Source organism: Pangasianodon hypophthalmus, chromosome 8 (assembly GCF_027358585.1).
Source record: "Pangasianodon hypophthalmus isolate fPanHyp1 chromosome 8, fPanHyp1.pri, whole genome shotgun sequence".
NCBI classification, from domain to species: Eukaryota; Metazoa; Chordata; class Actinopteri; order Siluriformes; family Pangasiidae; genus Pangasianodon; species Pangasianodon hypophthalmus.
This window is the reverse complement of record NC_069717.1, coordinates 1,533,070-1,557,456: the sequence shown is the minus strand read 5'-3', so window position 1 is coordinate 1,557,456 and position 24,387 is coordinate 1,533,070. Positions and strand designations below refer to the sequence as shown.

At 39.8% G+C, this 24,387-nt stretch overlaps 2 protein-coding genes across 6 annotated transcripts in view; one reads left to right on the top strand and one right to left on the bottom strand.

Annotated features, from left to right (window-relative positions):
- The window catches only part of atp2b3a (ATPase plasma membrane Ca2+ transporting 3a), a 31,382-nt gene extending 13,688 nt beyond the window's left edge, over positions 1-17,694 (bottom strand). For 3 of the 5 annotated variants that reach the window (XM_026927931.3, XM_026927932.3, XM_053236427.1), the window contains exons 1-8: positions 17,356-17,694; positions 15,220-15,729; positions 9,242-9,439; positions 8,144-8,401; positions 6,441-6,566; positions 3,723-3,851; positions 2,795-2,863; positions 671-709 (exon numbers count right to left, since the gene is read on the bottom strand). In XM_026927931.3, coding sequence (XP_026783732.3) covers positions 671-709; positions 2,795-2,863; positions 3,723-3,851; positions 6,441-6,566; positions 8,144-8,401; positions 9,242-9,439; positions 15,220-15,427 — 1,027 coding nt within the window. In that variant the 5' untranslated portion in view covers positions 15,428-15,729; positions 17,356-17,694. The remainder of the gene's footprint in view (positions 1-670; positions 710-2,794; positions 2,864-3,722; positions 3,852-6,440; positions 6,567-8,143; positions 8,402-9,241; positions 9,440-15,219; positions 15,730-17,355) is intronic. The other 2 variants (XM_053236428.1, XM_026927933.3) reach the window with 2 other exon arrangements.
- Positions 17,695-20,463: 2,769 nt separating this feature from the next.
- Positions 20,464-23,645, top strand: ugt5e1 (UDP glucuronosyltransferase 5 family, polypeptide E1). Its single transcript, XM_026927828.3, has 2 exons — positions 20,464-20,617; positions 21,549-23,645. The coding sequence occupies exons 1-2, from the start codon at positions 20,549-20,551 to the stop codon at positions 23,145-23,147; spliced, it is 1,668 nt and encodes a 555-aa protein (XP_026783629.2). The 5' UTR covers positions 20,464-20,548; the 3' UTR covers positions 23,148-23,645.
- Positions 23,646-24,387: the final 742 nt, after the last annotated feature.

Sequence of the window (24,387 nt, the reverse complement as noted above, 5' to 3'; positions counted from 1 at the left end):
AAAAAAAAATTGGAAAATCAGGAAATCTGAGATTCAGACAGTTGCTAAATCAGAGAACTGGATGATTGAAAAGTCATAAAATAGAAAAGTAAAATAAAATATTTGAAAATCTGAAAATTGGAAAATTAGAAATTAAGGTTAAAAAGGTTCAGAAAGTCAGAAAATAAAAAAAAAAATCAGTCCGACATTTTGAAAATAAAAAAATTGGAAAGTTAGAATGTGGGAAGATCTAAAAGTTGTAAAACAGGAAAGTGTAATCTTAATCTCATAATGGCAGAAAATTTCAGAAAACTGAAAAATTAGAAAAAGAAAAGTCTGAAAATCTGAAAATTTGAAAATTTCCCCAAAATATCGAAAAACTAGAAAATAAAAAAAAAAAGCACAGAAGATTACACAGGTGTTAGGCCGACGTGATTAACAAAAAAATTAAACAATAATATAATTCCTTCCACATGAGCAACATTGCTGCACTATAAAAATCTTATTGAAACAAAAACTATTAAATTATTATTAAATAAGTTTAGCATTAAGTTATTGTGATCTACAGACTAAAAACAACAATCAAATGAAGGTTCCTGCTGTTCAAAGCTTTACATAAACATTTCAGTCAGAACCTCTAGCGCTTTGTAATGATAATGATGTCTGTGGTGGTGTGTGTTTGTTCCCTCACCTTTGTTCTGATTGTTCTCCAGAGCGCCATCTTGTTTTCCTGTAAGAATAAAAACGCTGAAACTAAACACAGAGTCACTGAGTCGCATCCAGACTAAGTGTAAGACCAACAACTGGTTTGATTTCATCAGTTATCAAAAACGAGCGTTTCCCACAACATTCGCTCAACGCTGCTACCTGAACACATTCACCCTTATTAACTATTTCGAATATTCCACAAGCCACATATTCAACAGGAAGTTGCATCATCCGAATTCCCTGAAGATCATGGGAAGAGGAAAAGTAAGTTCTTCCAGTCTTTTTTTCTTCATTTTCAGTGGCTGGCTGATGAGCTCTCTATAAAGCGCACAAATTATAGATTGAAAGTTAATTATTAATTTAAAAAATTCATTTTCAGTAAATTATTAGCATGTCTTTAATACCCTCATTAGCATGCTGTGTGTTGGTGTGTGGCCACACAAGTAGTTGTTTATTAGTAGATCAGTCTGTAGGATGTACCTGTGCTAGGAACTAATTAACTAATTAACTTCGTCTTTATTTTACTGTTATGTATTTTTAAACTTGGTTTTGTTTTTGATTTTGGTCAGAGACGATAGAAAAGAGCGATCGCGTCCTGGAGTGTCGTTATACTGATGAAAAAGCATTAAAAAAGCGTCTGTTTTTCCCATGGGATATAACGTAATCTTTACCAACATATCAATTCAGACAGGATATAGGCTATACTACCCGGAGTTTATTTTATAAAAGGTCAAATATGGCATAATTTTTTCCAGATGTATGAAAACGCAATGCATAAAAAAAATGACTAACATGGCGAATTTGGACTAAAATATCAGACGGAATAACAATTATGCCATCGTACCATGTGAAACAAATCCAGTCTGAAAAGGACTATAGTTAGCAAAGAAACTGTAAAATATGAGAGATTGCTGCCTGAGATGATTAACACAAAAAAAAAAAAACGTGATCTTTGATTCTATGTACAAACCTGATAAACGTAAAATAGCATTAACCCTTTCTCGCAGTACACTAGCGTTCCAATCAACTTATCGGACATTCTCAATCAGGATAAACAAATGAATTGTTTTATTGCCGCAAAGTCTGTTATAAGATTAATCGGGACACTGTTGGGTTTCTGTATGTAGAGTATCAGGACTCTGTGGTGTGAGCCCCCTGCTGGGCAAACAATTCACACCTCTCCACAATAACACTGGTACAGAGATAAAACGGACAACACAACTAAGGCTACGTTTACACGACAACGATGTAGTCAAAAACGGAAAAGTTTTTCTCTTGCGTTTTCAAAAAGTTTCACGTATACACGACAACGTTTTCAAAATGATTCGCGTTTACACATATCCACGATAACGGCCAAAAATTTTGTATTACGTACGCCAGGCCAGTAGTTGGCCTGGCGCTTGCCTTTACAATAGACACGTACTGCGCACGTCTACATACGTGACGTCACCTATTCCCCTACTGGGTGTTTACATGGAGACGATAACGGCGGCTTTTTCAAAAACTTGCACTTTGAAACCCGTTTTCAAAAATATGCGATTTCAGTCCCCAAAACGCTGTGGTCGTGTAAACGAACAGGCAAAACGCATAAAAAGTTTCCCGTTTTTGGCTGAAAATGTTGTCGTGTAAACGGCCCCTAAAGCTTATTTGATAGTAAAACACCGTTTACAACTGCCACAATAAAATTATAACATTTAAACCTATTAGGCAATTTTTACTTATGAAAAATTGCAAATTCTTAAAGCGTTGAGTTTCTGCTTTCATAGCCAATAACCACTACTGTGGAGTGTGACATCTCAAATAAATAAACACGGGCAACCCCAAAACTGGTGGAATTTCCATTATTTGGCCTCTGGTAAAAGGTGTTAACTAGCATTAACTAGCATTAACTAGCACTGAAAAGCTTTAAATTGCACTCCAATCATGGAATCACGTCAGTCCCTAAGAGACGACAGCGATTTACTGAGTGACTTACTGAGTGATTTTAGTGGCTGTTCTGAAACTCGACAACTGTGGCATGACACACATTTTGCTTTTTTTTTTTTTTTTTTTTTGATAACTGATGAACACACATGTGCACAGTTTATGGCTGATGTCTCTCACCTACCATTAACAACGCTGCACGTTTTGGTAGAAATGCCAGAAAACCGGATGGATGAGCTACTACTGACCTCTGCTGCGGTTAGCAAACAAGGATGAGGGTGCCATGCAAAACAAAGAATGAGAAGACAGTAACGTTAAATAGAAATGATAAACAAACAAAATGGATGAGTAATCATTCCGGATTCTTCTTTTCATCTTTTCACAGCGATGATGAGATGGAGGGAATGGCACGTTACATTTCTGCTCTTGTTACTGAACAACACAATCTGTAATGCAAACATGAGTTCTACTAATGATGACTCATGTTTGCTAATGAAACTGAGTGTTTTTCCTTTATTTCACTTTTACACCACAGCGCTGCTGAATCCTGGACTCTGATTGGTCAGAAGGTGTTGATGAATTTTCCATAACAGCAGCTCTGACAGTAGTGCAGCTGCAAATCACAGGTTTATTTATAATTAATGCACTCGTTCTAATAAAGTATCGTTTCTACAGTAACAGCTCATACCCATGGGAGATGTTTATTTAGCATCTATGGAAGGAGTCTCCAGTGTCAGCGCTTTGTAACAGTCTGTGGTAAAGCTGTAACTTTACACTTTGTGGTTTCTGTGTTTTTTTTTTTTTTTTTGTCTTATTAACTTCAATAGAGGAAAAAAAAAGGCTGGTGAGGGAACGACTGTTATAGCTGCTATAACGTAAGTGAGAACATGAACTAACATGTTTCACGGACATTCCATAACATTAAATGAAACTATAAATGGATAAAACATATGATGTGTTGTTGTTTAATTAACAGAAATTGTCATTGTTGGCAAGTTGCTGTGGTGTAAGAGGAATAAAACACTTCAGAACATGCTTTTATAGGAAAATAATCAGCTTCAGGATGGTGTGATATTACTGCAGCTGTTCCTGAAAACGGAAAACATTCCTACCTTTTTTGATCTCTCTTTTTTCCTCCTCGACCTCTCCGGCTCCGAGCAGGGTGAAGATAATTCCGGTTTGGGAGTTGATCCCGACTGCGGTCACCAGCATCCTCCCTGATCCCTCCATCACGTGTGTGCCTGAAACACACCACACACAACACACTAAGCATCAGAATCTCACAATTAATTCCGTTTATTTACCGCTTAGTGTTTTGTTTTGGGGTTAAACATTATCTGTGTTAAAATTTTAACATGATGTATAATATATAATAAGTAAGATAAGAAGAGTGAGTGTGTGTGTGTGTGTGTGTGTGTGTACTGAGTGATGAGGTGGAGTCACTGGTAATATCCTGAAGTTGATTATTTTCCTATAACAGCACATCTCCAAATGTTCTGTACAGCAAAATAACATCCATTTTGAATTCTTGCTTTAGTAAAGTATGAAATTTGGGGAAACTTGTTACCTTAAATGTAAATGCACATATGTAGATTCACTTAAGACTTGCAATGTGATTGACTAAAGCTTAAAAGAACTTTCTTCACATTTACCATATGAACAGAACACACACTCATGTTTATGCTTTATTTTACAATTCCTATCACATTTTAAACAGTTTCGCGATGTGTCTTGCTGCATTTACTCAGCATTATACTCACCTCTTACTGACCACAAGGTGTGGAAGATTTCAGTTTTACTCTTCTAGTCTCTTTGAGATCTGAATTCATCAAAATACATGATTCTTCTTTACAAATCACCCGCAACACACTCGCTTACAACTTATCAGACTGCCCATGCAAAATTAACCTCTTTCAGGATGTCGACATTTTCGAGTCGAGGGTAATACGCTGCTGTACTGATGTATTTTGGTATTTTGGGCGAGTTAACTCGTCTATGTCCAAGCCTTTCCTTTTCTTCAGTGATTAATCTCACCTGGATGCTGTAGATTTGCACCCAAGAGCTGCTGCTGTAATCATAAACATGGTCTTTTAGCTGATCCCAGGACTCTCATTCACAATCTGCTCACACTGAACATCCTGTAAACACACTCGGTACTGTGTGTCTTTACTCTTCTACACCTGTACGCTGTAATGATTTATAATCTGCTGTCACCCAGAAGAGGACAAATAATCTGTCACTTCTGTTAAAATCACAGTAGAACTCAGTCAGTGTCTATTAAACTCATCAGGACATCATCAAGTCGTTCACGTGAAGCAGGTGAGTCCTCAAAATCTGAGCTGAATGACTAAATAATAAAACATACACTTTCACTTCGCAGGATTTCTTTAATTGCTTTCAAATGAAACTTCTATTTACTCCCAGATTAGCATTATAATATCTCTGACACTGGTCCATTATACCAGCTAAAATAAAGAGCATTTATTAAGTAATGTCGGCTGTTTGTAATCATGAAGAAGCTCTAATCTCAGGAAGAAGCTGGGATGCTGCTGTGTGTTGTGATGATTAAACAAACAGAGCATCGTCTGTGATGGCGCTAATGAGCTTTACGGCGATTTTCCAGGAAACAGAAAGCAGGCAGAAATCTGATTAGCGCTTTATTAGTCTCATGGGACAGATAAAGGAAGAGAGAGAGAGAGAGAGAGAGGCTGTAGTTTAACCATTAATGGACTTCAGCCCTCATATCCATCCTCAGATATGAAGAGTTTTTATTAAATGTGCCTCAGCATAAGTGAGCTCATTCTGTTCAATCGGCAGTACTGTGTGGGATTTCAGGTGTGGGCTGGAAAATCTCCACTGTGCTCTCCAACATGAAAATTGTAGGCACACGCCCACGATAGGGCACGGTGTAGTGGAGAGGCCTGGGCGGATCCTATTTCGAGGTGTTGTGATGCATGGATGATAATATAGCTTATATAAGAAAATCTTTACCAGCAGCCACTAAAGGAAAAATCCACCCACAACGGTCTGCATATTAATCTTTATAATTAATGGATTTATTTTATAATCAGATTCGCAGTTGACTTCTCTGAGTGGGTCTGTTCTCACTTCACAGTTCTCTACTTTACCCACAATGCCGTTCGACTACCTGCTGATAGCAGTGCAGTGGGATTTAGCTCTCGCTTCACTCGCTTCATCTCTATCTAATGAGAGTGATGCGGCAGCGCTTTAGTCTTTTAGTCTGTCCATCTCTTTCACCTCCTCATCTGTACACTCAGTTCAAACAGATCATCTTCCAAAGCTTCAACTTTCAGTTGAAGTTAATTCTGCCGTCAGCATCATCGTCAACGTCAACGCGCTCGTCATCTCGTAGATCACAAGCTAGCTGAGCCGAGTCTCTGCCTTAACTCAGAGCAACTGTGTCACATAGCTGCACTGCATTCTGGCATTTTAAGTCTAGTGTTTGCACCAACGTCTCCACTACTTCTACGCTGGATTTCTCATTAATGTGCCGTTGAACGTCACTGGAAAATGGTGAGTGAGACGTTAAGTTTTGTTTTTAGGATCTAACTGCAAACCCTGACTGTTATCACTTTTGTTTGCGATCTTTTTTTTTTCTTTTTTTTTTATATTAAATGTCATTGTAACAACGCTACCATTATGACATCATGCAGCAAACATCATGCTTCTCACAGAAATTACAATGAATAAATAAATAAAAACTCACAATCACAAATATTTCAACACAAACATATTTAACATGTTCAGTGTGGAGTTTTCCTTTAAAGTCCTTATCATTCAGCACACAAACTCAGCACGCTGCTACACACCTGACAGCAGCATCGGATCTCGATCCACGGCTTTCCGTACATGATCCGACTCTCCGGTGAGGGAGCTCTCATCAATCTTCAGGTCGTTTCCCTGAATCAGAACTCCATCTGCAGGAAGGAGATCGCCTGCACACACACACACACACACACACACACACACACACGTTATGCCAAAATCAGCATACTAAACTTAAACCTGAAATTAAAACTCTAATCCTAATCCTAACCTCCTAAAGTGATCGTCTTCACACTACAAAGCCAAAGGAGTTTTATCCAAATTTAAAGTCTAAGCCCAACCTTCCTAATCTTAAAAATTTGACCAGAAAGAAATGTTTTTAAAAAATTTTCCTTCATTCCAACTGTAGTCGATCATCCATGACATGTTTAGCTCAGCATCATTAGTTTATCACCATTAAACTGATAAAATATCAGGAAGATTCTGCATTATTTTTTTAATGATACATGAACCTAACGCAAAATAAATTATTATCCACACAAACTCCACCTTCAGACTTTAGGCCACGCCCCCCTACCCGTGTCCAATGCTGGAGATGTGCTGAGAAAAAAACAGATTTTGCGCTGAAACTGTTTAATTTCTCTGTGACGTCATTTTATCCATGTTAACAGACAACAGTGTGACAGTGAACACATCAGCAAGTGTGTCTGAGACACTGAACAACTCTACAGATCCGACTGAGGCAGCATGAGTGTGTGAAGTTTTAGAAAACAGAGGTTATAAACTCCCCTACACTTTCCTTGTTAGCAGGGATGGATTAGTAAATCCTGGTCCCCTGAGCAGGAACCTGAGCAGGAACCTGAGCTGGAACCCACTCTCCATCTAACACACGCAGAAAAGTCCATACTTTACCACGTTACACATCCATTACGAGTGTTTGAGCAGTCTCTAAGTCAGTTTTATCTTCACCTTGTAAAATCATTAAAAAATCGTTCTTTAACAGCCTCTGACTCAACAGCCAGCAGTGGCAGCATGTTCAGTCTTCTCTGGCCCGTTTTACTTCAGAGTTCATTTTTAGTTCCGACCCATTTTTTTTTAGTTTTCTTTTCATCGCCACACTTAATGTAGGTTTACTCTTATCCATGTTTTTTTTCCATCCAGCCACTTAACTATGCAGTGTTAGCTCAGTGGTTAAGACGTTGTACTTCTGCTTGGAAGGTCATGAGTTTAAATCCCAGTACTCCTAAGCTGCGCCTGGGCCCTTGAGCAAGGTCTTTAACCCTTCATTGCTCAGTTGTATAAATGAGATAACTCTACGTTGTGCTGGATAACAATGCTGTAAATTTAACTAGCTCCAGTTAAAACAATTAGGACCTAAGTGACTGCTGACTGGCTACAAATTCAGACCCACACACCAATAACATTTCTCAGTTTATTTCAGATTCTGTGACTTGATCGTGTTCTGTGTATTTTTATCATGTTGCATGTGACAGTTAATGACCAAAGTCACTTAAACTCTGTGCTCATTGAGTGCCCCCTAGTGTCCAGGGTCAGTACTCCATCCCTGCTTGTTCACTCCACTGCAAAATGTCTCTCGGTTCATCAGCTACCTTTGGTGTAAAGGGCTAAATTCCTTTTTGCTTTAAATCCAACATTAACTTTAAATCTTACTCCACAATACGAACCCTATATCTAATTCTAATCCTAATTCTAACACGTGTTCTTGTTCTTTTGTAATGTAACGCACCATATTTGACTTGGGCCACGTCTCCAACCACCATCTCAGCGACAGGGATTTGGACGACGACGCCATTCCGGACGACGCTGAAACGCTGCTCCTGTTCGATGCGGCTCTGAAGGCCGCGAAATTGCTTCTCCTTACTCCAGTCATTAAAGGCGGTGACCACCACCACACACAGCACGGAGAGGAGGATCGCTGCTCCCTCTATCCATCCGGCCTCGGCCTCACCTTCATCCTCCACTCCACCCAACACACTAACACAAGCTGTGAGAACAGAGAGAGAGAGAGAGAGAGAGAGAGAGAGAGAGAGAGAGAGAGAGAGAGAGATTAGTGGAAAATTCAGTTTATTGTTATGCTCCGTTATAGTGTATCTGTTCACATTTACGAATTACATCTTGTGACTATTTATTTATTTTTTTGTTCAAACTGCATTAACTACATTTTAGTACAAAGCTCCTGCATGCACAATTATGATTATCGAAGTTATTTGCTATTTTTATTGTCACTCTTCTTACTCCAGTTACAACACTAGAATGACTGATTACTCTATATTGCTATTGATTTGGATTATTTAACTGCAGATTGAAATGAAAACATTTTTCAGGTTGTTAAATTGGTACAGATGAAAGATGAAATTGGTGAATATGTAAACTGTCGGTGGAATTTGTGTTAAACGAACGTATGCAAATCCCACCAACAATTTCTGCAGTCATTGATTTCGTCTTTAATGTATTTGTACAATCAAACTTGGATTTTTTTTAAGCATGATATTTTAAAAACCTGAAAAATCTGCTTGATTTGCAATTAAATAATTAAAATAAATATTAAGAGCATCCATAATTATATCAAGTATCATAAGTAATGTCTATAAGTAATAACAATAAAAGTAGAAATAATAATAATAATAATAATAACAATAATACATGCACTTTAATGAATAAACTCCAATGTTCTCACTCCAAACATCTTGTATGTATCTTTGGCTTAACTCGAGTGCTGTGATATAACTCATCACAAGCGTATAAAATAATCCTGCTTTGTATAACTTATTAAAAGTGTCATTCATATTCATTTACTGAAATACAGAATGTCGACCTCGATTACCTTCGCTCTCTCCGTCTGGCGGTCGATAGAAGGACAGGCCGAGTGAGATGATGGCAGCGATCTCTAGGATAATGAGCGTGACGTCCTGCAGCGCCTCCCACACTAACTGAAGAAATGTCTTTGGCTTCTTCGGAGGGATGAAGTTTTGTCCAAAAACCTGCCGTCGTCTCTCCAGGTCAGCAGGAACGTCCCATAAACCTGGCGTGTGTTTTGGGGGAGAATCACAGGTTAAGATCGGACCGTGTGTTACTGTTACTGATGGACAATTAGTAGATTGATGTATAATACAGATGGATGTAATGCTTTGGTCACTGTAATACATTCATGATAATAAAGATATGCAGAGCTAAACTGCCTGAGAGAGAGAGAGAGAGAGAGAGAGAGGGAGAGGGAGAGAGAGAGGGAGAGAGAGAGAGAGAGAGAGGGAATGCAGATGGTTGTCAGTGTGAGTTCCTTTCACCAAAGCCGACCTCCCACCCTCAGCAGCCTCTCATCCTCTTTTCATTAATTCATCCCTCTTTCTCTGGTCACTCCTCTTTCATCCCTCTCTCCCTTTCATCCATTCTCTCACTCATCGCCTTCTCATCTCTCTCTCTCTCTCTCTCTCTCTCTCTCTCTCTTTTTATAGCGCTAACCTTCTCTTCCTCTCTTTTTTTCTCTGTACTGAAGGGGAAATAAATCTACACAATCTGAGAGCGATTTCTTTTCAAAATAACTTCACTATCATCCAGTGATTTATGTAAAATATATATGTACAGGTTGCCTGTCACAAAAAAAATAATCTCATCATATAATTTATAATGGCTTAATCCAAGAGTTCTACTTTTTGGAGAAACAACCCTAAAAAGATATTCTGAATTTTCTGCAACCCCGAGCCTTGATCGCCCTACATTTCCAATTCCAGATTTGGTAATTTATTGACTTCCATAATCAATAAATGTTTCGGCATATTCTCATATAGTCTTCTCTTATTCAACTGAGTCAGAGTCGCTCGACGTCATCGAGGTTAATAGCAGACGTACAGTGGAGTCCAAACGTCTGAGACCACACTGACAATCTGAGATTTAAAATTGAAAAACTGAAGGTTTTAGAATTTTGAAATATGTAAAACAAAGAAAGTAAATATTCAATATCTTGAAGATTTAATATTCAGGATTCTGCACTATTTCTAGGTTCCTATTTTCATGTAAACAAATGTGTGATATTGAGCATGTTAACCGCTTTGTACAAAAAAGGTCAGATTTTCCTCATGTCTAATCTCTTCTGTTGAAGCGTGTGATCAGACGACACTCCGATGGATAAGGTTTTGCACTAACTTGTGTTGTCCATGCCGGCTCGAGTGCACACTGTCATCAAAGCAAAAAAGGGGACAGAGTAAATAAGAAACTCAGAAATTCATTCAAATTTTCACTCAAGTTATTATATAACAGTAATATCATTTGTAATGAAAAATTGTTGTAGTAAATTAGAAAAGAATGCAAAATAGAAGCATTTTCAACAACTGCTGTCAGACTTTTGGACCTCACTGTAGATGGATGGAGAAATTTGTCCATTTTAATTGCTATCCTCCACTAGGAGCGTGAAACAGCTTGTCTGAATGCGACTCTCAGTAACATTTCAAATTTGTTCTTCTTCAGCTAGCCTTAGGACCACAATCGCTACAAACAGTTTTGCATCAATGAACAGCTGATAACTTCAACAAAGTAGACTTCATATTAAAACTATAATGACTACAGAAAAGACTCTGATGCTCATATACATAAGTTGCTCATAAGCTCATAAGTTCCTGGTTACAGTATTACACTTTTTGTCCGTGTAGTACACAGTTACAGAAGGGATTTATTTATAATCGCACTATCGGGTGTCACCCAGATGAGGATGGTTTCCCTTTTGAGTCTGGTTCCTCTCAAGGTTTCTTCCTCATGTCGTCTCAGGGAGTTTTTCCTCACCACCGTCACCTCTGGCTTGGGATAAATTTATACATTTAAAAATTATATGCTGATTTAATGTATTTCTGTAAAGCTGCTTTGGGATAATGTCCATTGTTAAAAGCACTATACAGATAAAAGTGAATTGAATTCTAGCTACACAAAATCCATCTTCAAGGTAAAGGAGATTGTGAGTTTCTCTCACGACCCCATTTGTAAATCGAGGGATTTCCTTTCTTAAGCACATTGATTGAATTTAATTTATTATTAATAAGATTCCTCTGCCACGCAATGAAGCAACAGAGCCGGTGTTCCATAGACAGAGCAATATCCTAAGTGTAAGGGTTTTATTGTTTTAAAACCTGGAGCATTAATACAGTATTCAATTGTTGTGATGTGGTCAAAGGTGTGCATGTATCGAAGACTTTACAACAGCTTCAAACCGACTCAGCCAATCAGATTTAAGAAACAGAACGATATATATTTTAGAAATGACATTTTAGCTCTGTCACTCCTTGGAGGGGATTTCTCCAGGTTCTGTCCCAGCACCGTATTGTGGACGAAAGCAAGATCGACTGCGGTGTTAAATAACCTTTACCTAAGTGTCCAAAAAAGCTCTGCTCGCACCTGAAGGAGAAATGTGGGCCTCGCTCTACAGTGGGATATTATGAGATGTGGATATATTCCTTATTGGCTACAGGATGTTCAGATAAAGACGTAGAGTTTGTGAAATCAGCTCAGCTCACCCAAATGCTCTGGATATTCAGCAATGTTTCGACGCTTTAACCTCAGTTCGAGACATTTTCCTCTAAAGTGGCCCTCTGCCCACCAGCTAATGCGTCACCCCGATGAGATGAGCTCATCCGCAGGCAGAGTGAGAGGCGGCGAGTTAGTGGAGCTGCGCTGTTTTTAGCTCTTCTGATGTTGATCAATCTGGATTTCCTGGATATCAACTCTTCCTCCAACAATTCTCCCTGATTCACAAGATCATCTTTCATCCTTTCAGGCAAGCCACTGTAAAAATCAATAATGCCTCTTTTTTTCCATCCCTTCATCCCTTCAAAGCCAGCGTTACATCACAGATTTCTCACTGTGGAGATTCTCCGGGAACTTTGCAGTAAAGATCAGCAACAACACGTCACTTTATGGAAGAATTATTTGCATCAAACACCAAATAATTCCTCATTTCCAAAGCAATGAGTAAGATGTGATCTTTCCTGGCAGGGGAAATCACAGAAATTTTATATTTAACATAAATCTGCTGAAAAAGAAGAGTCTTTAGGGTTTTTAGCAGGTCGTCTGTAACAGCGTATCTCCAATTTTCATCATAAAGAAGCGACCTGTTTTTTTGTGCAACATTTCAAGCAATTCATCTGTTCTCATGGAAAGAGACGATTTTTCTCTCTGTGACAATTTCAGCCAATCAGAGATCAGAATTTCATCATGTGACTATTTTCACTGTTGAAGATTTCCGGAAAAATCATCTGTTCCTTTATTGCCTTGAACCAAATGGAAACACTAAACACTTTTCCTACCTTTTTCGGTCAGTTATGTGTGTGTTTAAGTCTTAGGACAAAAATAAAATGAAATGTAATTACAAACACTATTTTTGATGCAAACCTTCTATCATCTGGCAAGTTAGCTAAGCTTGCTAGCAATGTCGGTACTTCGGACTTCGGAAAAATTGCTATCATTTGCTTCTATTTATATTTATGATTACTCTTTTCTGAGCTAGTGAGCTTTATACAGCTACAATTGGAAATGTAATTTATTTAGCTAATGTTTTAGTATTGGCTATGTACAGTTTGATTATAAATAGCAATATTTTTTTTTTTTGCTTCATAACTATTAGTTCTGTAATAACATGCATAAGCAGTGCTTCTTTAGCTGGCACTGTGTAAGTGTGTTTCTTCAGCAGTGCTACTGTACAATAGGTGACTGAAAGGTAGATCATTCACCTGCAGTTTCCATGGTAATAGTAGGCCGTGCCCCAAATTATCCTCTGTTCCCCTACTCAGGCGCTTATAAATGAGTTTTTAAATATGTTTATCTTCAAAAACAACTGGATTTAGTAGCATTCCTGTTTAATGCACAACTATAAGGTACTCAGCAGAGCGTAAAGCAGTAAATAAGCAGAATATTAATGCAACAGTAACAGTGAGGGGGATCTAGTGGGTGTGAGAAGGCACTGGACACACACACACACACCCACACCAGTGAATCTGGGATGAATGCTTTCTATAAGAAGCCTAAAACAAAGAGGCCAAAGGAGTGTAAAAATTGTTGAGTTACAAAAATATTTCAAAAAGTCACTGGATCTTTCACCAGTCGCTCTCCTTTAGAGCTCTGAGAGAAAATCGTGGCGTCATATCCTAGCTAAAAAATTCCTTATAGTAGTTAATGTTGATTAAAAAACCTTGGCCTGTAGTGTCACAGTATGAAGAAATAAGGAACGCACACAGAGAACACTCCTGCACGGTGACCAGAAGCACATTCCGCATAACACTAGTTCACTAGATTGTGAAGGAGCCAAAGGACAGTCACCCTTCATTAATGTCAGTCCAGTACATTGTGTTCCGATTGGCTGAGAGCAACAGGGAAATTCACCCGTACCACATAGCAGCACAGTCCCAACATACGCCAGAGACGTGCTGCTTCTGCACACTGATTCCTGTCAGTTAAAGACACTCTAGTTCCAGCCCTGTTAGATGCCCTAATGGCAGGGAGACGTCACCTAGAGGCCAATCAGTTCCAGCTATAAGATAAGATAAGATAATCCTTTATTCATCCCCCAATGGGAAATTGTTACAGCAGCAGATATAAAGATATAAAAAATATATAAGTATAAAAATGTAAAAGAGAGACACACCAAAAATGCACAAAAACACAAACACACAACAGTATTAAAACTCCCCAGTGCCAGCTAGGGCACTTCTAATTCCAGCCAGAGCACCTCTAGTTCCAGCTAGAGTCCCCTTCGTTCCAGAAACAGCTCACATATTTCTAGCCATAACTCAATAAGTGTCAGCCCAACTAAAGCCTCCTACTTCCAGCCATGACCCCCTAGTTCCATCCAGAGAACCTCTTGTTCCAGGCAAAACCCATTAATTCCAGCATGTGCCAACCTAGATCCAGCCATAACCCCCCTTAATGCCAGCTAAAGCATCTCTACTTCCAGTTAGATGCCCTCACGCTCCAGTTCCAGCCTGAGAACCTCTACTTCTACCCGAAACCCATTACTTCAAGCCAGAGCCCAGCTAGTTCCAGCCATCAGCCCCCTAGATCCAGCCAGAGAATCTCTAGTTCCAGCCATACGCCCCTTGGTTCTAGCCATAGCCCAATAAGAGTCAACCAAAACCTTTCACTTACTAGAGTCCCCTTAGTTCCAAACAGAGCTCACATATTTCTAGCCATAACTCAGTAAGTATCAGCCAGACCCCTACACGTCCAACCAAAGCCTCTGACTTCCAGCCATGACCCCGCAGTTCCAGCCAGATAACCTTTAGTTCCAACCAAAACCCATTAATTTGAGCCAGATCCCACCATGTTCCACCCACAAGCCCCCTAGTTCATGCTGGAGAACCTCTAGCTCCAGCCATAAGCCCCCTTGGTCCCAGCCAGAGTAACATTAGTTTCAAAAGGAGCTCACCTACGTCTAGCCAGAGTCCTCTTAGTGTCCACCAGACCCCCAGGTCCAACGAAGCCCCCTATTTCCAGCCAGAGAACCTCTACTTCCAGGCAAAAAACCCTAATTTCAACAAAAGCTCAACTAGTTCTAGCCAGAGCAATTCTAGACCCAGGCATATACTCCCAATTCCCAACCAAACACCCAGAAGTACCAGCCAGATCCCAGATGAGTGTCAGTCATAAACCCCTAATTCCAACCAGAGCACGTATAGTTCCAGCCATAATCCCCTAGTGCCACTCAGATACTGTTTACTTCCTATTTCCAGTCAGACACCCATCACCTTGGTTTAAAAAATTGCAATTACATATTTTTTTCCAAATCATTCAGCACTATGTTTGGAATTTATCATGGTGTAAACTCACCGTCTGTTGGTGAAGTTTTTAGTCTGTGACAGAGTCCCTCAGTGTCCCCATAGCTCTCTTGTATTTTCTGGAGCGCCTCTGCTCCTCTAACCTCCATCAGGTTCCTCAGTTCCTCCAGAGAAACGCCGAAGTCACCCTCATGCCCTCTGCTGTCGGTCCTCTGCTTCTTAGGGTGAAACGCCACGGTGCTATTCACAGATTCCCCCATGATGCCTTCTGGTCTAAGGGGCTGTCGCGTAGCCGTCTAGACTGATCTACTTCTCCCGACGCAGATCTCCAAAGTTCTGGCTATGGCTCTACATACTGGAGGACAAGCAGTCCGATCGTCCCGGCTTGCTAATTTTAAGGTACGATAAACTGTAGCTCCATTCAAAATGAAATCCTCTTCATAAAAAAAAGGTCAACATGCGAAGTGGTAGTCATTGCTCCAGTCCATTTTCCTGCAGGTTACTGATGAGAAATGAAGCGTCGGGTGCATTCAGTGACAAACACACAGCAGCAGCGTGAAGCCTACAGCAAAAGAAAAAAACAACTAAAGTCAAAAAGATGATTCTGAGATGAACAGCAACCTGAGATGGTATACGGTGTCATGCTGACCCTGTTTTCTTCATAGAGATAGATAAATTCTAACACATCGGTAACAGAAAAGCCCTTATTTTTTATACCAGTAGGCTGCAGTTTGTGCTATTTCTGTTCTGTTAGGGAATTATTCTTTTTAAAATGTCATCTGAAATCACTTTAAAATTGCGGAAATAGTTTTTCAGTCTGAAAACATACACCAAGATAAAAGAAAAATAGGTGTCATATATATAAATATATATATAACATGGTTTATATATGTGTACGGACCATGATGGGGCATGTTGTTCTGGGAAAATAATCAACGCCAGGGTGGTGTGATGAAGCATTACTGATAGCTGAGTTACTGATACCATCCCTTAAATTTAAGTTAAGAAATTTCTCCTACAACAGCAAACCCTGAAGTGTTTTATTCCTCTTATACCACAACAATTTGCCAATCATTACAAAGATTTGTTAAAGAACAATATACTTTTTATCCAGTAATAGTTACATTTAATGTTGCAGACCATCTCACCAGCCTCTCTTTTTAAACTCCTCTGTGCTAAACATGTCAGAAAACTATCAAAGTTACAGCTTTATTTCAGACTGTTACAAAGCGCTGACACTGGAGACTCCTTCCATAAATTAATCAACACCTTCTGACCAATCAGAATCCTGAATTCAATTAATTAAAAAAAAAATAAAAGACTTGCATGTCTGCTTTGAGATGAAATGACAGATCTGGCAGAATCAGTGCACAAACAACACAGTGGTGGGTTTTTTTTTTTTTTTTTTTTTTTTTTTGGCATTCTGCGCCAATCTGCCTGCCCTGCACTGCGCATGCGTGACGCCTGTGCGCATGCGCGGTGTCAGCCAGGCAGGACGGGAGGGAGCGCAGTGCCAAAATGAAGCTGAACATTGACTTAAGTGCTCGGGTTTTTCTCGGTAACCTTCAGAAACGCGCCAGTTCACCTTGATCGCGGTGCGCGCACAGAAAGCAACAGCGAGATTTTACATTTCATTTCCATTCAGCTTTAATGAGACAGAAGATTTCATATCATTTAAGACATGTCATTGAAACGAACTTCACATACAGGCTATTTATCATTATCATTATTATTATTATCATTATTATTATTATTATTATTATTATTATGGCATGCAGGACTGAAACTTGATGCAGTTCAGTAGCTGATGATTATAATCATTCTCACTAATGCATTTAAATTCCTAACACCAGAGTGTATCAGAATCTGTCATGTGATCATCATGTGGCTTATTACTGGGGATTTATTATTATTATTATTATTATTATTATTATTATTATTATTATTAATGTGCACTTGTTGACTGCTGCTGTGATATTTCTCCTCTTTTCTTTCCACACAATTATTCATCATAATTCTACACTTTCATTCGCGTCTCTGCAACGGCGCTGTAAATTAAAAACAAACACACAAAAAAAAATCATAAATCATAAAAGCGTAATTAAAGCGTCTCGTTAAAGTGAATATATGAGCGCGCGCATTTGTGTGTGAATTTGTGTGTGTGTGTGTGTGTGTGTGTGTTACTCACCGGACAGGCCATTCGCTCCAAGGACATTTTACACACCGTATCATAAAAATGTAAAAAAAAATAATAATAATAACAAAATGGTAATAAATAAGAATAATGGGGAAGAAAAACTACCGCAGCCTTTCCACGATCAGACGCACGCGCGCGCGCGACCTCCGTGCGGTATTCCGGCAGCTCACGCGCGCACGCAGAGCGGAACCGGCGGGGAGAGGCGGAACCGGGGCGCGAGGAGGTTGCAGATGAACGTGCCCGCGTGCGCAGCCGAACTCCGGTTTTGGGTTTATGGGTAAGAACGTGGAGATTCTGCAGCTGAGCATCACGGGAAGGCGAGAGAGAGAGAGAGAGAGAGACCGGAAGGCGCGAGACACCAATCAGGATGATGATGAGGATGATGATGATGGTGATGATGGTGACGGCTGCATCCAAACCTGAGGGGAGGGAGCGGAGATGAGATGATCTCTCTCTCCATCTCTCTCTCTCCCTCTTTCTGTCGACCTCCTAAAGGTCCTTCAGGTTCTCCCTCTAATGGAGGTCTTAAAGGTTCTATGTTGTAAGTAGAACCCATTTAGGAATTCTACCCATCCAAAGAACCCCTGAAGAACCCTTTTTTCCATCTGTTGCTACACACAGCTTTATCTCGTCCAGCAGTAGAATAGGACCACCATAAGGACCAGCGCTGAGCAGATGTTATGCCACCTTCTCTGTTCTTCAGTTCTCTGTTTTTTTTTTTTACAAGAAGATCCACATTAAAGGCTCTCTTTCATGGTATTCACGACCTTGGAAGCTCCAAGCTCATGAGTCATGATGCAGTGTTGCTGTTTCTTGATAACGACCTTCAGCTTCTCCCTCTAATGGAGACTTTAAAGGTTCTATGTAGAACATAGACACATAGTATTATTTTAGTAACTCTACCTCCGTAAAGGTTCTACATAGAACTCTACAGTAACAGAGACAACACAGGTATGTTGTAAGAACCCTTTTAGGAACTCTACCTATCCAAAGAACCCCTGAGGAACCCTTTTTTCCATCTGTTGTTACACCCAGCTTTATCTCTATATATCACTATACCCCTGAGCAACTTTTACTCCATCCATCATTAGAAATGGACCACAGTTTAGCAGATATTATGCCACGTTCTCTGTTCTCTGCGTTTACCAGAAGATCCATGAGAACGGTTCTCTCCAGTTCTAATAACAACCTTGTCAACCAACCAATTTTTTTTTTTTTCAAATTATGACCCAATGTTGTTGTTTCCCTTTTTTCAGGTTTTGCTCCTCTTCACTCTATCCATCAGTAGAAAGGTATCACTATGTAGGACCACTGCTGAGCAGATGTTATGTCACATTCAAACAAGTTCTCAGAGTTCACAAGAAGACCCATGAGAGCAGTTTTTTTGTTGGTGGTATTCATGACATTGGAAGTCTAAATTTTTCAGAGAGCTTTGAGTCACAAGTTATGATGCAATGTTGATGTCTCCTGAAAGGGACCTTCAGCTTCTCCAACAAATCAAGACCTTAAAAGTTGTAGAACCCTACAGTGCAGAGACAACATTCTATCAGATGTTGTAAGACTCCCTTTATGAACTCTACCTATCCAAAGAACCCCTAAGGAACCCTTTATGGAGATATTATGGCACATTTAAACACCTCCGTGTATCTTCTTTTCTCTATGTTTAGAAGAAGATCCACAAGAACCGTTCTCTCTGGTGGTATTCTTGACTGCTGAAGCCAAAGTTTTTCAGAGCGCGTTGAGTTATGATGCAATGTTGATGTTTCCTGATAGGAACCTTCTTCCTCTGATGGAGACCTTAAAGGTTTTAAATAGATCCCTAGCTGTCCTAAGATAATTCAAGAACTTTGTGGTCATATGCTCAAGCTTCCTTGTACAATGAAATTCTTAGTTCTCAGGTGTTGCATTAGAGAATAAAAATATATTTAAAATAATAAATAAAATAATAGCAGTGTTTAAAAAATTATGCTAGATGTCATAAGAACCTCTTCAGGAACTTTAACTACATGGAGAACTGCTGAGGAACCTGATTTTTCATCTGTTGCTCCCTTTACACCGTTCATCAATAGAAATGAACCACCATGTAGGACCACTGCTGAGGAGATCCCGTTCATTTGTCTTCAGTAAGCTCTTCATCCTGGTCAGGGTTACAGTGGATCCAGAGTCTATCCCAGGAACACTACGGTGTGAGGCAGGAATTAAGGCAGTGACTTCAGAAGCTGGAAATTTCCAAGATCTTCCAAGTTGACCATGACATTCTAAGTCATGTGTTGGAATTTGGGTTTGCGGTCAAAGATAAGTGTACTTACGGTTGTGTGAAGTTTTACCAACACGTCCAGGGGGAAATGTTGAGGTTCCAGATGGTTTTGTCTCTGAGCATTTTCACGATTTTAACCATAACGCAGGAATTTATACTGGTGTGTGTGTGTGTGTGTGTGTGTGTGTGTTGATATGCTGCAAGTGTATCAGCTACAGCAGCATGACTGCGGTTAATAAACACTGCACTTTATTACAAGGAGAAATGTTTTATTTAGTATTCTCTTTATGAATCATTCTCCATCTCCCTCACACACACACACACACACACACACACACACACATATATCCGAGCATTAATTATGCAGCATTGGAGTCATAGTGTGTGCTCCAGGCTTCTTCTGTCATTAATAAAGCATCATTTACTGTAAAGGAGAAAGTGTGTGTGTGGGTGTGTTTGTGTGTGTTTGGGGGTGATCTTTAACTTAATTAAAGCTCATTATAACCTGTAAAGTGTGCCAGTGACATCAATTGATCTTGGCTCTCTACCACAGTTGCCTCAGACACACACTGACTCAGCTCTGCTCATTAACACACTCCTCATCAGGACTGTATGTTTGTGTATCAGAGTGTGTGTTGGAGTGTGTATTGGAGTGTGTATTCGAGTGTGTTAGACCGACAGTGTCTGTGTCCTCTGATTAGGTCAAGTTAACGCCAGAGTTCCTGATGAACCTGTGCTGCCCCCTTGTGTGTATGTACAGTATATGGCATATTTTTGCTAAACACGCTCCATACACACACAGACACGCGCGTGCGCACACACACACATAAATGTGCTTTGTAATCACACATAAGCAGTAAAGTAGAAGGTGAAAGTTCACTGTTCAGTGTTCAGTGACACAGGCAAACACACTCATGCATCTCACTGATGAAAAAAACACACACCTCTTTGCCTCAGACGATCAGGGAGTCGGAATACGTCTTCAGACACACACAGGTATGATCCATTATAAATGTTTATGGAAACTTGTAGCAATACACATTCAGAGCTATTGGAAAAATTATTATTATTAACTTATAAAATGGCTAGAGTTTGTAAATATAAAGCAGAAAGGTGATGTTTGTGGCTTTCCATTCCTGTTATTTCTTATTCAGGAAGAGAGGAAAGATCTCTTTCTCTTGTTTTATCAGGACTGAGATGAAGAGAAGATAGAATAAGGATTTGATCATAAATGATCTGAGGCTTAAAGATTGAGACAGAACAAGACAGAGACGGTAGACGACCTGAATTTCCAATAACACACTGCTGAAGCAGAAAGTGGACCATTGATCATATTTTATGATTTTCTGTGAATGAGTCAGTGAACATAGTACAAGGAGTGTGACTCTTTAAAATGAAAATCTATGAAAATTGGTGAAAATTCTTTCTTTTCTGGCCTAATGACTCTGACCATGTAGCTAGTCTCAGGTCCAATCTGCTGCCTTCAGCAAAATAACTGACACTACGACTAGGTTTTTTTTCCTCACACACGAAAAGGCTACTTTTTTAAAAAGTCTGGTCTGCATCAAAAATACTTTCTTGGGTCTGCATCCGGACCATGATCCGTGATCAGCTGATGGACCTTTGGTTGAGGGCTCACTTTGGTAGCTTCGGTTAGGACATAGAGAATGTTGTCTACCATTGAAATGGATTTAATGTACATAACTGGACCTTAACAATCAGAGTTGTACCTTTGGGTTACACTTACACTGTTCCAACTGAATCCACATCAGGTGTTGTTTGTTAAGAGACATCAGTGGTTACCATCGTGTGTAAAGTATTAATCTTCCTGTTTCAGTGATAAATACAGCATCCCAAGAGCGTGAAAAGTAATGGAGTCTTGCGTGTATGCTTAACATGTTTCATGTAACATCTATTTCATTTTCAGATGATGGTTCTCCGCTCAACTTTGCTCGTTACTGCCCTCTTGTGGAGCCAAACATCACTCGCCAGAGCAGGAAACATCCTTGTGTATCCAGTAGATGGCAGCCACTGGATCAACATGGACGTTGTTTTGCGTGAGCTCCATCAACGAGGTCACGAACTGACAGTGATACGCTCTTCCAACAGCTGGTACATTCATGAAAATGCTTCTTACTACAAATCTGTGACCATCCAGGTCAGTCAGCCACACTATTTGGAGAGACCAGAGCTCATGGCGAAGTTCTTGCAAAGGAACATCGACATACAAAGAGGTGAAGAATCGCTTCTGTCCTTTGGTGCCATGCAAAGAGAGATGGGTACCTTGCTGAAGGAAAGTCACAGGCTCAGTGGGGAGATGGTGAGGATCATTTTGGAGGATAAAACTCTGGTAAAAAAGCTTCGGGACACCAAATACGATTTGATCCTGACTGATCCCGGCAACGGAGGCGGAGTCGTGTTGGGGTCATACCTGGGCCTTCCAATAGTGCTCAATGTTCGCTGGATAACAAACACAGAAGGGCACTTTGCAATCGCACCATCACCTCTTTCCTACATCCCAGCAGTTGGATCCCTAGTAAGAGATCAAATGAACTTCAAGGAAAGACTGAAGAACATCCTGCATTATGGAATTTCAATGTACATCGACCATGCCATTGCTAGACCTGCTTATCAGGATATCATCAGTGAGTTTATAGATCCAGAAGCTAACATCTACTCCCTCATCCAAGGCACCGATCTGTGGCTCATGCGAATCGATTTTGTGTTCGAGTTTCCTCGGCCCACGATGCCAAACGTTGTCTACGTCGGGGGATTTCAGTGCCAACCCTCCAAGCCTTTACCTAATAATCTGGAGACGTTCATGCAGAGCTCAGGAGAACATGGAGTCATCATCATGTCTTTGGGAACGCTGATTGGAAGCATAAGTCCTGAAATATCCGAGATCTTCGCTTCTGCTTTTGCTCGTCTCCCGCAGAAGGTTGTGTGGAGACACGTCGGACCAAAACCTTCCACCTTGGGCAACAACACACTAATTTTAGATTGGTTCCCACAAAACGACCTTCTCGGACATCCGAAAACTAAGGTTTTCATAACGCACGGAGGAACAAATGGTATCTACGAGGCCATCTATCACGGAGTTCCAATGCTGGGAATACCGCTGATCTTTGATCAGTTTGACAACATGGTACGCCTGAAAGCTAAAGGCATAGCTGAAGCTCTACCAGTCACAACACTGGACGTGGATACGCTAACTCGTTCTCTGAAAAACATCTTGGATGATAAGCAGCCATACAGAAAGAACATGCGCAGGATGTCAGAGATACAACGTGACACACCAATGAAACCGATGGACAGTGCCATCTTCTGGTTGGAGTACGTCATGAGGCATAAAGGTGCGGCACATTTGCGTACCGAGTCCTACAAGATGCCGTGGTATGCTTACCACAACGTGGACGTGTTAGCATTGCTGTTCGGTGTTTTTGTAGTTGTGCTACTGCTTTTTGTTCTGACCTGTACACTTCTGTTCAAGATCCTAAAAACAAAGAGAAAAATCAAACAGCAATAACTTGTCCCAACACACACTTTCTCATCTGTAGCGTCTACTAGTCATCATGGTTGTAACCCATCGTCTTTTCAGATTTGATAACAATATATCTGTACCATTTTTTTTTTTAAAATTCATAAATCTATCTAATTTTTGACACTGATAGAAACTGACTCCAAAAGTCAGATCTGTCCACTTTTAGTAAAACCTTTAGAGTGGGTCATATTGAGCAGTGTTGCTGGAGCGTATCGGGGCTTACGCTTAGATCGAGCAAGTTGTGCAAGTTTACACAATATACAGACGATGATTTATAATTGTTCTGCTTCTTAATGAAACATAAACATTCTCCACACACAGACTGATTTATTTTCCTCACGCATATTAGTTTTTATGGCCTGATGACAGGATCGAGGTTGTTTATGCATTGTACTCCTACCTGAATGTTCCACTTATCACTTCACAGTGTATTAAAAGTTTAAGGATCATTGTGCATAAAATAAACACTCATTCACTGCTTAACTACTGTTGTTGCAGAATTATGCATTTTCTATATGAAGAGAAACATATTTACTGGTATAACTGTGTTAAAAGAGTTAAAAAAAAAAAGTGTGTTTTATGTTGAAAATGAAGAAAACTGGATTGTTTTTAGTACAACCCACTCTGACGTGTTATACTGCTACGGTCCACAGTGTGGCGCTGTAAAGCCACAACATGCAACTTTTTTGGTTAAACAAACTACAGAATGTTTCTGTGACTATTTTAAAAGCGTAATTGAAAAGTCTGAAATGTTCTAGCAGGGACTTTTCTTAAATAGCTGACCATGCTCTGGATATTTCAGCGTTGAAAGCTAGCTTTAGATAGGACGATTTTCAATTTTCAGCCTGATTTTGCTGTTACAGGTAAAAAATAAAATAAAATAAAATATCCCGTAAACGAATTCTTGGGTGATGAGTCGAGATCAGCTGGCTTAGATCATATAATCTGACACCAAAAGACGGCCAAAGAAAATTTTCTGTCAGCGTCAGGACACTGCTACGACGCTTGTCTAAAAGCCACCAACAGGAGGACTCACGTGACAGCTACAAATACGGTAGTGACAACTACGAAACGTAAAAAAAAACAAAAACATGCTAATGGAAAAGAAAAATCTCCTTATTATCTCAAGCTCACTTTGAAGAATGTTTGTGTTTACACAAGCCCGATTTCTGCATGAACTGATTTTCTTTAATCGCAGGTCTATCGTTAGAGAATCTGACACGAA

Excerpts from the sequence above, each read along its gene's own strand:
- ugt5e1 (XM_026927828.3), top strand. The coding sequence starts at position 20,549 with ATGAAAAAAACACACACCTCTTTGCCTCAGACGATCAGGGAGTCGGAA. Across the intron at positions 20,618-21,548 it reads ACGTCTTCAGACACACACAG|ATGATGGTTCTCCGCTCAAC; the intron begins GTATGATCCATT and ends TTTCATTTTCAG.